Here is a 13,273-nt window from a genome sequence, read left to right on the forward strand (position 1 = left end):
AATAGCTTGACTCCCTCTTCTTTGTGGCAGCCCCTGAGATATTGGAACACTGCTATCATGTCTCCCCTAGTCCTTCTTTTCATTAAACTAGACATTCCCAGTTCCAGCAACTTTTCTTCATATATTTTAGCCTCCAGTTCCCTAATTCTCTTTGTTGCTCTTCTCTGCACACTTTCTAGAGTCTCCGCACCTTTTTTACATCGTGGCAATCAAAACTGGATGCAGTATTCCAAGTGTGGCCATACCAAGGCCTTATAAAGTGGTATTAACTCTTCACGTGCCGTTAAGCCTCCAAATTTACCTGTTGAACTCGGCTCGGGTCATCCAGTTGCATTTTAGCAATTATGCATCCTGGCTCAAGGGCTGCTCCCGGACGTTTCACATAATGGATGCAGCCCGATTCCGCTGCTGTGAGTGTCATCACCATCTTCATCACCTGAAAACAGCAGAACAAGAAGTTAAGCAAGAGACTTCTCAAGAGTTTTCAGTTCTCTGTATTCCTGGGTCCTGCTGAGGTCCATTTGCTTTTGTAATTCTCTTGTATTTCCTATTAACATATTTCACAGAGTTGGTATTAGGCTTCATTTAAGCAAGAAGGGATAAATATAGAAAGCTCATTAAAGGCACAACCACGCTTGGTTGTTACAGAAACAGAAACACTGGTAGTTCCAAAGGTCCTTTTTCAAGAGGCGACTGAACTTCCTTGGATTTTTTTTTTTAAGACATTTCGTTTCTAACCCAAGAAGTGTCTTCAGCTTCGACAGGACAGTGGGGAATGGAAGAATTGTCCTGTCAGAGCTGAAGATGCTTCTTGAGTGAGAAGCAAAATGTCTTCAAAAGAAAAAAAACAAGAAACCTCAGTTGCCTCTTGAAAAAAACACTTTTGGGACAATCATGACTTGGATGGCTGAGAAACTCTACAGACTTTTAGAAACACTGGTGGATCAAAGAAAACCTGCATTAGAAGTTTTCTGTTCAAACCTTTGATTACAAGAATCATTGAAACAAGCTTACTTTACCTGCAATTATGGCATCCAAAGATTACGCTTGCTACTGTTGTGACCTAGGCTTCCTGAGTCATTAAAACACACGCCTAGTCCCCAAAACCTCTTTTATTGCAACAGCTGTGAATTACGTTCGTTCACAGCTGAGTCCCAATTAGTTGCAAAAAGTCCTTTGGGAGAGGTCCTTCGGAATAATCACCCACCTTTATCTCCCTTGACACGCTGCCAAAGACCTACTTGGCAAAGCCACACAGAGACCAGAATCAAACAGAGATGCCAACTGGGAACAGAATTAACAACGTTGCTTTCCTGCAAAGTGCCCAGGTGCCTTTGCTCCTCTTTTAAGCCTTATGGGAGGGGCCAATCATCTCCAGGCCTTACTCCAGAGTCGTCCCTTTTGTTTTAACTGTTCGTGCCTTCTGGCAGCTCTGCGGATGCACGCACTAGGAACAAGCTCTTCCTGTTCCTCTGTCTCTCTGATGTCTGACTCTGGAGGCTCTGGAGTCCGCGCATCACTCCCAGATGGCCCTGGCCTCATCTCTGCCTCTGATGCAGAGCCCTCGTTCGTGCCTTCCATAGACTCTAGGACTGGCCCATGTTCCTCCCCAGCCTCCTCACTGTCCAACTCCACTGCCAGCTCCGCAGGCTGCTGGCGGACCACAACAGTTGGTTTATGGCATTGTACATCTAATAATTCACATAATGTCAGGCATAAAAGCATGAAGACAACACCATGAGATTGAATCCCGTTCCTTTCTTTTTTAAACAAATTATTTGTATCCCACAAAAGGGGATCACATGATCTTGGGACACAGCAATGATCATAAATATGAACCAGCTGCCAGACATCTGAATGTTGATCACATGATCATGGGGATGCTGAAAAGATCGTAACTGTGAAAAACGGTAATAGGTCCCTTTTTTCAGAGGCGTCGTAACTTGGAACAGGCACTAAACGAACTGTTCTAAGTCAAGGTGTATATGTACTGTAGTTCACTTGACCTCTATTAAACTACACCTTTCTCAACAAATGGAGTTAAGGTTCAAGCTGAGGCAGGTCTGACTCAAGAGTCACCCTGCTGGCTTTCACGCCTAAGGCGGAACTAGAATTCACAGTCTTCTGATGATTGGCCTAAAGCAGTGTTTCTCAACCTTGGAAGCTTGAAGATGGGTGGACTTCAACTCCCAGAATCCCCCAGCCAGCAGCGCTGGCTGGGGGATTCTGGGAGTTGAAGTCCACCCATCTTCAAGCTACCAAGGTTGAGAAACACTGGCCTAAAGTCACTCAGTCAGGTTTCATGCCTAAGGTGGAACTAGAATTCACAGTCTCCCACATTTCATTTTGGTGCCTTAACTATTAGACCAAACTAGCTCTTTATCTGCTTACTCCTAATAGACAGAATCTTGCCAAATTAAAGCAATAATCTTCTAACCCACGGATGTCAAACTCAAGGCCCACAGGGCGGATCCAGCTCGTGTGGTGCTTAGATCTGGCCAGGGGTGGATTCCATTTATCTTTACTACCGGTTCGCAGCGGGATCACGCTTCTGCGCATGCGCAGATCACCCATGATGGCATCGTGGTGGGTGGGCGGGGCTTCCCGCCGGTTTTACTACCGGTTCTATAGAACCGGACCAAACTGGGAGCAACCCACCACTGGATCTGGCCCTCCTGAGCTCCGTTTTCACTGGCAGAGTGCTAGCAAAACAAACTACTACCAAAAGTGGCATCTGATCATACGAGTGGCGTCGAGCTTGCAACTGTTGTGGCCCGCATAGGAAACAAAAGGGGAGCGAACGGGGAGTGGGCTTTTGCAGGAAACAATTCGGTCGGTCGGTCATTTCAAGAGTGGGAAGTTCTGTTCGCGACTCTGAGAGACTCTGCGCCAAGTTTTGCCTTGCCCTGCGTTTGGAAACTAGTTACTTGGCAGCTTCCCAAGCGATATAAGGTCTGTGTTGATAAATATTCGTCTGAAAGACTGTTTGCCAAGCCTTGCTGACTGTGAATGAAAGGAATTCAGTGTCGTGTAAATAAAAGGGGTTTTGCCGGGACCAAGACTCTGCTTCTTGCTTTTTAAGGAAGCCGAGGTCAGAACAGTGATGCCACCCTGGCGACACCCACCCCAGCCCTCTGAGGTCAAACAGGACCCTGATGCGGCCCTCAATGCAATCGAGTTTGACATCCCTGTTCTAACCTAACAGATATACCCTGGGAGATTTTAGGCTAGTCCACGACTTACAACTATTCATTTAACAACTGTTCAAAGTTACAACAGTGCTGAAAAAAATGACTTATGGCCAATCCTCGCACTTACGGTCATCGCAGTATCTCCATGGCCATATAATCAACATTCAGGCGCTCAGCAACCGGCGTGTATTTACAATGGTTGTAGCTTCCCGGGGACATGTGATCGCCACTTGTCACCTTTCCAAGATGGCTTCCACCAAGCACCATTAATGGTGGAAGTTGGTTTCACTTAACAACGGTGTGATTCAAGTAGGTCATAAAACTGGGCATGACTCACTTAATGACCACCACACTTAGCAATGGAATTTCCGGTCCTAATTGTGGTCATAAGTTAAGGACTGCCTATACTTCGAAACTTTTCCTCCTTACCCCATCCAGTTCAGGACTGCCTGAATAGTCTCTTGTTCTGGGACCCCCTTCTGGAATGTGCTGCCCCCCCCCCCCTTCTTCAGCTGCAATTCCATCACACAGAGCGCAATGAAAATATCTGAGATTACAAATCTTGAAAAATATATTAAAATATGCATACCAGCCGGGGAGAGTTTGGTATCGGAAATTGAATACATCAGAAATGTATTAGTTCGTAATGGGATGATGAATATCTCCCTTTGAACCTTTTCACAGATACTTTTAATCTGTTAAGTCAAGGTGTCTGTGATGACACAATGTGAATAAAATAACGTATAAGTTTGAATGAATATATTTTATTTATTTGGGGTCCTTATCATGCATCTGTGCATTTACAAAACACTTTAAATGGGAAAAAAGAGGCAGGAAATCTGAGGATCTCCTTAAAATGGATTAAATCCATATACAAATAGAAGAGTTCTGAAGAAGAAAAAAAACACATGGTGCATTTATAAGCGTTTGCATTAAAAAGTTAATCAGTTCCTCAGTTTTGTTTTTAATTTTTTTATGAACAAAATTGATTCCAATCAAAATGTTTTTGGAGATTCTCAGTCATCCAGGTCATGGTTATCCCAATGCTTTTTTCAAGAGGCAATTGGACTTTCTGGTTTTTCTTTGAATCCCTTTCATTTCTCCTCCAAGAAGCTTCTTCAGCTCTGACTGGATGGTGGGGAATGGAAGGATTTATATTCCTTGCAGACAGCTGGTCATTTGCATTTTTTAGAGAGTTTTTGAGACTATTTGGAGGTTTATCTGTGTCCTTGGGGTCACCTGAGTAGTGCAAATGGCCTCATCGACTCTCTAAAAAGATGCAAATGACCAGCTGTCTGCAAAGAATATAAATCCTTCCATTCCTCACCATTCAGTCAGAGCCAAAGAAGCTTCTTGGATGAGAAGCGAAATGTGAAAGAAAGAAAGAAAGAAAGAAAGAAAGAAAGAAAGAAAGAAAGAAAGAAAGAAAGAAAGAAAGAAAGAAAGAAAGAAAGAAAAGGGGAGGGGAGGGGAGGGGAGGGGGAGGGGAGGGGAGGGGAGGGGAGGGGAGAGGAGAGGAGAGGAGAGGAGAGGAGAGGAGAGGAGAGGAGAAGAGAAGAGAAGAGAAGAGAAGAGAAGAGAAGAGAAGAGAAGAGAAGAGAAGAGAAGAGAAGAAAATCTAGTTGCCTCCTGAAATAGCACCTTTGGGACATTCAATCCAAAATCAATCTCAGTCTGATTAAAAAAGAGATTGAACAAGCACATGGATGGAAACTGTTCCTGCTCGTGAATGTGTATTTGTGTGTTTGTGTTAGCTCTCCTTAACACAAGGTTTTTCCCAAGAAGGCCAGTCTAATAGGCTCACAAGCTTTTTTTTTTTTACCTCAATTTCACCAAAGCATTGTCCAGCAAAGACATGTCCGCCATCTTCCACCACATACTGGATGAGTTTCCCGGCTGATGGGGATCGCAGAATCGAAGGATCATTTTCCTTCTCAAACACACAGGTTTTATTGCCAATGGTGATGCGATACCTAAGCAGGAGAGCACAGAAAGCCCAAAATGGTCTATACAGAAAATGTTATTTATTTATTAATTCAAGAAAATTCAAAATCAGAAATGAGGAGGTGACAAGCCACCTGGGAAAGCCAAAGGAAATCATCAAAACCATTAAAAAGTGAAAGTTAGAATATTTAGGACATGTGATGCGACACCCGGAAAAATACGGCATCCTTCACTTAATTCTCCAGGGAAAGATTGAGGGCAAACGAGGTCCAGGCAGAAGAAGAACATCATGGCTTCAAAATCTAAGGGACTAGTTTGGACAAAACTCAGCAGCACTTTTTCATGCGGCTGTTGACAAAAATAGAATCACCAACATGATCGCCAACGTCTGATGACGGATATGGCACAAGATGAAGAACTAAGAAAATTCATATGGATCCCCAACTCACTCTGACTCTGGGTGACCTAACAAGGATAAAATCCCAATGCAAAATCCAGTGCAGGTTATCCTCAATTTACGACCACAATTGAGCCTAAAATTTCCATCAATAGGCAAAGTAGTTGTTAAGTGAGTTTCGTCCCATTTTGAAATAGGTAGGTCGTGGTCCCGACTAAAGATCAAACAACAGGTCCTCTGAGTCCTTGTCCAATATAGATTCAATTCTGAAAGTGGAACTTAAGCTTAGAAGGAAAAGCCTTGATAGTACAGTGGTCTACGCACCCTGTTATTAACACAGCTGCCTGCAATTTACTGCTGGTTCGAATCTCTCCAAGGCTCAAGGTTGACTCAGCCTTCCATCCTTTCTAAGGTAGGTAAATTGAGGACCCAGTTTGTGGGGGCAATAAGCTGACTTTGTATAAATATACAAAAGTATGAAGGCTATTGCTTAACACATTGTAAGCCTCCCTGAGTCTCCGGAGAAGGGCGGCATATAAATCAAATTAAAAAAAAAAGAAAAGAAAAGTGGAGTGGAATCCATTTGAGGCCATCAATTTTTCAAGATGGCATCCTGGAGAACGTGGTTTTTTTTTTTTTTTTTCAAGAGGCAACTGGACTTTCTTTGGTTTTTCTTTGAAGACGTTTCGCTTCTCATCCAAGAAGCTTCTTCAGCTCTGACTGGAGGGTGGGGAACAGACGGATTTATGCTCCTGGCAAACAGCTGATCATTTCATTGCTGGTCAATCCTTCCATTCCCCACCATCCAGTCAGAGCTGAAGAAGCTTCATGGATGAGAAGTGAAAGGGATTCAAAGAAAAACCAGAAAGTCCAATTACCGCTTGAAAAAAGCACCTTTGGGATAACCATGACCTGGATGACTGAGAATCTCCATACACCTGGAGAACCTTGGGTTTTTATTGGATGGGGGCCGGGATGCTGTGGAATTTTCCTTAGCAAGATGAAAGGCATACAGAGTGGAAGATTCACAAACCGTAAAGTTAAGAGATTGATAAGACCGCAGAGATACAGCCCCACCCTTATAGGCTGTGTGCCTCCCTTATCTTGGTTAGGGTTCTCCAAAACAATCCAGGATTTGACCTTGGGACAGAAGGTATAGGACCATGATGGTGAACCTATGGCACATGTGCACAAAGTGGCACACGAAGCCATGTGGCCCGGCACGCACAGCCTAGCCTGTTTGATTTCCGGGTTTCTGACGCGCATGAGTGCATGACAATCAGCCGTCCTTCATGCATGCAGCAGTGCCAAAAACGCACCGGCCAGCTGATTGTTGGGCATGCATGCGCACTAGAACCCGGATGTTCGGCTTTTCCAGAACACGGCCGCAACGAGCGTGTGTGTGCGCACATTTCCACACGACCTTTTCGGCACGCACGCGCTCACAACCACTGAGCTAATGTGCTGAAGCTGACCAGGCTAAGGACGCCAGTCAGATGAATGAATACCTGGTAGGCAGAGGCAGAATTTTTTTTTTTCCTCCCCAAAAACTAAGGTGTGTCTTATACTCTGGAGTGTCTTATTTTCCAAAAAATAGGGTAACTGAACAACTGCAGTATTCACTTAACAACCGTGGCAAGAAAGGTCGTAAAATGGGACAAAACTTACTTAGCAAAACTCACTTAGCAACAGAAATTTTGGGCCCAATTGTGGTCGTATTTTGAGCAACACTTGTATTGCAATCATGCCAAGCTGCAGTATTCTGGAAGCAGAAACATCTTAACCACCCAGCCTTATCCCTTCAGCCTACTGATAAGTTTTCTCATTGCCTAAACTAAGTTCCTGGTAGTAAATCTGTAGGAAAGAAAAGTTATTCAATGCACATTTGTTTGTACAGATTGGGGGTATCGAATTTCCTCGGTGCATCATTTTTTAAAAAATGAATTGCATATGTATGGGTGTGGATGGGAAATGTGTGTGCGTAGGTTTGATTATTAATGCCTCTTAAACAATGAAAGTTGCTCCTCTTTCATTTGAATTTAAAAGGAACTATGATGACCACCCACTTATGGATTGGATAATGTCCCCCTTTGGCCACACTGAATGTTATGAAGTTGAAGGAGCTTGCGGGGAAAACCCTCAAAGGTTTTAGAGGGTGGCATCCTGGGGTCTCTTCCTCTGCTTGCAAGCATCCCTGGAAGCAATTCAACGTTACCTGTCCACTTCTTCTTTCATGTAGGTGGTGTAGCTGCTCCCATCGTAGGACAACAGGAGGCCTCCATCACTTAGCCGGTGAACGTCAACCTCCACGCAGGAACCGTTCATGATGACAACGTAGGAGTTTGGAGACTGCCGAGCTACCTGTGAGAAAGAGAAGAGCAAGAAGTAGAATAGAATAAAATAGAATAGAATAGAATAGAATAGAATAGAATAGAATAGAATAGAATAGAATAGAATAGAATAGAATAGAATAGAGTAGGGTAGGGTAGGGTAGGGTAGGGTAGGGTAGGGTAGGGTAGGGTAGGGTAGGGTAGGGTAGGGTAGGGTAGGGTAGGGTAGGGTAGGGTAGAGTAGAGTAGAGTAGAGTAGAGTAGAATAGAAAATGTGGAATGGAATGGAATGGAATGGAATAGAATAGAATAGAATAGAATAGAATAGAATAGAATAGAATAGAATAGAATGGAATGGAATGGAATGGAATGGAATGGAATGGAATGGAATGGAATGGAATGGAATAGAATAGAATGGAATGGAATGGAATGGAATGGAATAGAATAGAATAGAATAGTTGGAAGGGACCTTGGAGGTTTTCTAGTCCAATCCCCTGTTCAGGCAGGAAACCTTACACCACTTCAGACAAATGGTTATCCAACATCTTCTTAAAACTTTCCAGTGTTGGAGCATTCGCAACTTCTTGAGGAAAGTTGTTCCACTGATTGTTTTCACTGTCAGGAAATTTCTCCTTAAGTTCTAAGTTGCTTCTCTCCGTGATTAGTTTCCATCCATTGCTTCTTGTCCTGCCCTCAGGTGCTTTGGAGAATAGCTTGACTCCCTCTTCTCAGTGGCAACCCCGAGATATTGGGACACTGCTATCATGTCACCCCTAGTCCTCCTTTTCATCAGACTACACATATCCAATTCCTGCAACTGCTCTTCCTAAGTGTTAGCCTCCAGTCCTCTAATCAGCTGGTCTTTGCAGGCGCCAGATCACTAGAAAATGGCCTGAAAATGCCCCCCAAAATGGCCTGAAAATGGCCCCCCAAACACCCAAAAAAAAGGCATGTGCACGCCGGCCAGCTGGTCTTCGGCTTTCCAGCGCTCCAGATGCGCACACATGCATGCACGTTCCGGTTTGGGCACGATGCCGAAAAGGTTCGCCATCACTGCTGTATACCATCTCAGACAAATGGTTGTCCAATCTCCTTAGGTACCCTTAGCTGTGTATCTGGTGCTACGTTACCTTTAGTACATATTTCTTCCCTTCGTAGATGAGTTCCACGTCCACTATGTTCAACAATGTATGTGCAGGCAAGACTTGGCCCCTGGGAGAGAAAGATTAATAACAGCACTCCATTTCCTGCCAAGAGCTTTTCAAGGAAACCGTTAGGCTTCTAAAAAGGTAAGGCTAAAAGGACGCAGGTCTCTACAGGACCTTCATTAATTATAGCACACAAAAGAGGACGTCTCCTCCTCCAAGTTCTCCTTACTGAAGGAGGGGAAGTGGATCTCTACAAAGGAAGAGCCTTTTTTGGGGGGGGGCTCCCTTTTAGGGGATTCCCTTCCCAGAGAGACTTGATTAGCAGTCGAATTAGCAGGGTACAGATCTTCCTATTCCCCCAGGCTTTTAAAATACGTTTTAATTCGTATCATTTCAATCACCATTCATTGGGTGAAAGAAAGTGATTGGTCCAAGATCACCCAGCTTTCTTCATGCCTAAGGCGCAGGGCTAGAATTCACAATGCGTTGATGACTGGACCAAAGTCCACCCAGCCAGTTTTCAGGCCAAAAACGGGACTAGAACTCACAGTCTCCTAGTGATTGGCCCATCCAGCTTTCATGCCTAAGGTGGGACTAGAATTCAGCATCTCCCAATGACTGGCCCAAAATCACCCAACCAGCTTTCATGTCTAAGACAGGACTAGAACTCACAGTCTCCTAGTGATTGGCCCATCCAGCTTTCATGCCTAAGGTGGACTAGAACTCACAGTCTCCCAGTTTCTAGTCTGATGCTTTAACCATTACACCAAACTGGCTCTCAATCGGCCACTACTCTCTAGGAAATCAACGCTGCATGACTTTGTGAGTTGGACAAGCTTATATCTTCCCAGCACCAATTCTGCAAGATCACTCAGAACATACTCAAGGAAACAATTCTAGAGACAAGGTGACAAAGAGGAAACTTTAAGAAATGTCAATGAAATGAAAATCTGGTTTTTACCTCTCCAGGGAGTGGAGAAAGTTGGAGATGCTATTCCGCAGGCTGACATCAGCCACGTGGAGGGCCCCACAAACCACCCCCAGCATGGTATCTGGTCTCTCCGCCTAGATGAAAAAGAGGGGAAGAGGCCATTTTAAAAAATTACTCACCTTTAGTATCACCAATTGTCAACTTTTCAGAGTTTCTTTTAGAAAACTCGGGACCAAAACGAGTGTTTTAAGCACAATAGAATAGTTCCTTTAGCCATTCTTAGCTTCCAACTTCTTCACCATTCTTTTCTCTTCTGCCAATATCTTTTTCTTAATTTGTCCTAATCAAGTTTTCCTCCTCCTCCTTCCTCCTCGTGTGCCTCCTGTTTTACCTGGAGGCCTATTCAATCATCTGGAGAACTTTCTACTTTTCCAATGGCCAAACAGAACGGCCCAAGTGGACGCATTTGGAGAGTTCGCCAGTATGCGATCTGAGGGGTCCTTGGTGCTCTCTTCTGCGCGTGGTGGTTTTCTTAACAAAAGTTTTATTACCAAAATAGGTAACATCATCAATGCCCGTGATGTTACCTTGTTGGGTAGTGAAATATTTGCACAGAAAACCACCAAGCTCAGAAAGCATGAGGACCCCAGGATTCAACCCTGAGCTACAAATATTCTCTTCTGTTGGTACCACATATGGACATCAAACGCTTCAGAAAGCATGCAGATAAGAGAAATTTACAGGGACATCAACCTAGCACTGATGATGTTACCTAGTTGGGTCATGAAATGTCTGCAGTAAAATCACCAAACTCAGAAAGCACCAAGGACCCCCCAGTTCTCTTCCTCCTCCTCTCCACAAATCCCACTCCCTTCTAGCACTGATGATGTTACCTAGTTGGGTCATGAAATGTCTGCAATAAAACCACCAAGCTCGGAGAGCACCAAGGACCCCCCAGTTCAGGCTCCCTGAGCTACAAATATTTTCTTCTATCAATAGAATGAGATCTATTTAGCTCACTCCTACGGACAGATAATCCAAATTAAAATGCTGCAGTTTTTCTTTTTGGATATATTCTGTGCCAGAACACGATTACCTGCACTTTCTCTGCAATCAGTCGGTCCAGCCAACCAGTGTCAATGCAGTTGTGCTGAAAGCTTTCCGTTTCAAGCAGCTTAATCAAGTACTCCACAGTCGTTCTGAAGTCGCCTCGAATGGACAGCTCCTTCAGAGCAACGACCATATTTCTGAAGATTAAAAAAAAAAAAAGAGAGAGTGTCAGGTCTGAAAATAAACTGGAGAATATCAGCAGACTATCTTTCACTCTTTTTTCATCCGGAAGGCCCCATCCAGTTCCTGGTCCCTGAGAGGTCTATAACTGGGGTGTCAAACTCAAGGCCCGTGGGCAGGATCCAGCTCGCAGGGTGCTTGGATCTGGCCCATCGGGATGCCCTGGAAACAGCAAAGGAGCGGCCTACGGTGCTTCTGCCAGCAAAAATGGAGCTCGGGAGGCCGCAACGGCTCCTGCAACTCTCTGCCAGCGAAAACGGCCCTCCCGAGTTCTGTTTTCGCTGGCAGAGGGACTGCAGGAGCCCGTTGCACCCTCCCAAGCTCTGTTTTCACTGGCAGAGCGCTTGGGCTACCACAGCAGTGGTGGGTTCCTCCCAGTTCGGCCCGGTTCGGCCAAGCCGGTAGCGGTGACGATATGATGTCACCGAACCGGTTCTGCCCCCCCGCACACCCCACGTTATTCTTACCTTTTATTTGGGCCCACCCCCAATCTATTCCTGCCTCCCGAGTCCCAGCTGATCGGATAGAAGGAAAAAAATTGTTTAAACTCTTGCTGTGGGGCTTCAAAGGGCCGCCCTACAGCTGATCAGTGTTAAAAGGCAGTGTGGTGGTAGACCGGTGCCTCCAAAAACAAATGAGTAGACCGGTACAGCTTTGCAAGCAGTTAAAAGCCTGGTACACCAGTACCTCTGCTAAATCCTAAAGAATTGTCACATGACCATCAAGCCACGCCCACAAAATAAGCCACGCCCACAGAACCAGTAGTAAAAAAATTTAGAACCCACCCCTGTACCACAGGCGCCAACATGAGTGACATCGAGTTGGCCACGCCCACCCTGCCCACGCTCACCCGGCCCCCAAGGTCAAACAAAACCCTGATGCGGCCCTCAATGAAATTGAGTTTGACACCCCTGGTCTATAACAGGATCTTTTATCTATTTACCTTAGTACAGGTACTCCTTACGACCCCAACTGAGCCCAAAATTTACGCTCTTGAGTGAGACAGTTGTTAAGTGAATGTTGCCCCATTTTACGATCCTCCTTGCCAGTTATTAAACACTGCAGTTGTTCAGTTAGTAACACAGTTGTTAAGCGAATCTGGCTTCCCCATTGATTTTGCTTGTCAGACGGTCACAAAAATTGATCTTCTGGGACACTTCGGCTGTCATATGTACAGGCAAGGTCCTCGACTTACAACAGTTCGTTTAGTGACCGTTTGAAGTTACAACGGCGCTGAAAAAAGTGACTTAGGACCATTTTTCACACTAGTGACCATTGCAGCATCCCCATTGTCAGTTCAGAACTGTGAGCAAGCGTCATCCATGATGACATCCAGGCAGGTGGGCAGAGCCTCCCACCGCCGCTACCGGCTTGCCTGAATCGGGGCGAATCTGTAGAAACCCACCCTGGGATCACATGGTCCCCTTTTGCAACTTTCTGGCAAGCAAAGTCAATGGGCAAACCAGATTCACGTAAGAATTGTGTTCCTAATTTAACAACTGCGAGTGATTCCATTAGAAAATGTGGCAAGAAAAATCGTAAAATCGGACAAAACTCCCTTAACAAATTTCTCACTGAGCAACATAAATTTTGGGCTCAATTGCGGTTGTAAGTCGAGGACTACCTGTATGTGCCAGGTGCCTGCATTTTGATGCTGCAACAGTCGTAAGTGTGAAAAACGGTCATAAGTCATTTTTTCCAGTGCCACTGTAACTTTGAGCGGTCACTAAATGAAAGGTTGTACGTGAAGGACTACCTGTGTCTATCCTGGTAATAACTGCACTCAGATGAATACATGTGCTTCACTTACAACCACAATTGGAACTGGAATTTCTGTTCATAAGCAAGGTGGTGGTTGAGTGAATTGTGGTACTTTTATGACCTTTTTTTTCTGCCACGGTTGTTAAGTGAATCACTGCATTTGTTACATGAATCATGGGGGCGTTAAACGAATCTGGCTTCCCTCATTGACTTATGGGCTTAGTAGGTATCAGCTGGGAAGGTCACAAATGGAGATCAGATGACCCTGGGATGCTGCAACC

General features: G+C 44.8%; 1 protein-coding gene across 2 annotated transcripts in view; it reads right to left on the reverse strand.

Annotated features, from left to right (window-relative positions):
* The window catches only part of ACACA (acetyl-CoA carboxylase alpha), a 252,226-nt gene that overhangs the window by 191,207 nt on the left and 47,746 nt on the right, over positions 1–13,273 (reverse strand). For both annotated transcript variants that reach the window (XM_070932018.1, XM_070932017.1), the window contains 6 exons: positions 11,038–11,188; positions 9,972–10,075; positions 8,993–9,074; positions 7,748–7,893; positions 5,014–5,164; positions 302–436 (listed from right to left, as the gene is read on the reverse strand). In XM_070932018.1, coding sequence (XP_070788119.1) covers positions 302–436; positions 5,014–5,164; positions 7,748–7,893; positions 8,993–9,074; positions 9,972–10,075; positions 11,038–11,188 — 769 coding nt within the window. The remainder of the gene's footprint in view (positions 1–301; positions 437–5,013; positions 5,165–7,747; positions 7,894–8,992; positions 9,075–9,971; positions 10,076–11,037; positions 11,189–13,273) is intronic.

Source organism: Pituophis catenifer, unplaced genomic scaffold, assembly GCF_029215685.1.
Source record: "Pituophis catenifer annectens isolate HBS135680 unplaced genomic scaffold, rPitCat1.0.hap2 SCAF_1, whole genome shotgun sequence".
Taxonomy (NCBI): Eukaryota; Metazoa; Chordata; class Lepidosauria; order Squamata; family Colubridae; genus Pituophis; species Pituophis catenifer.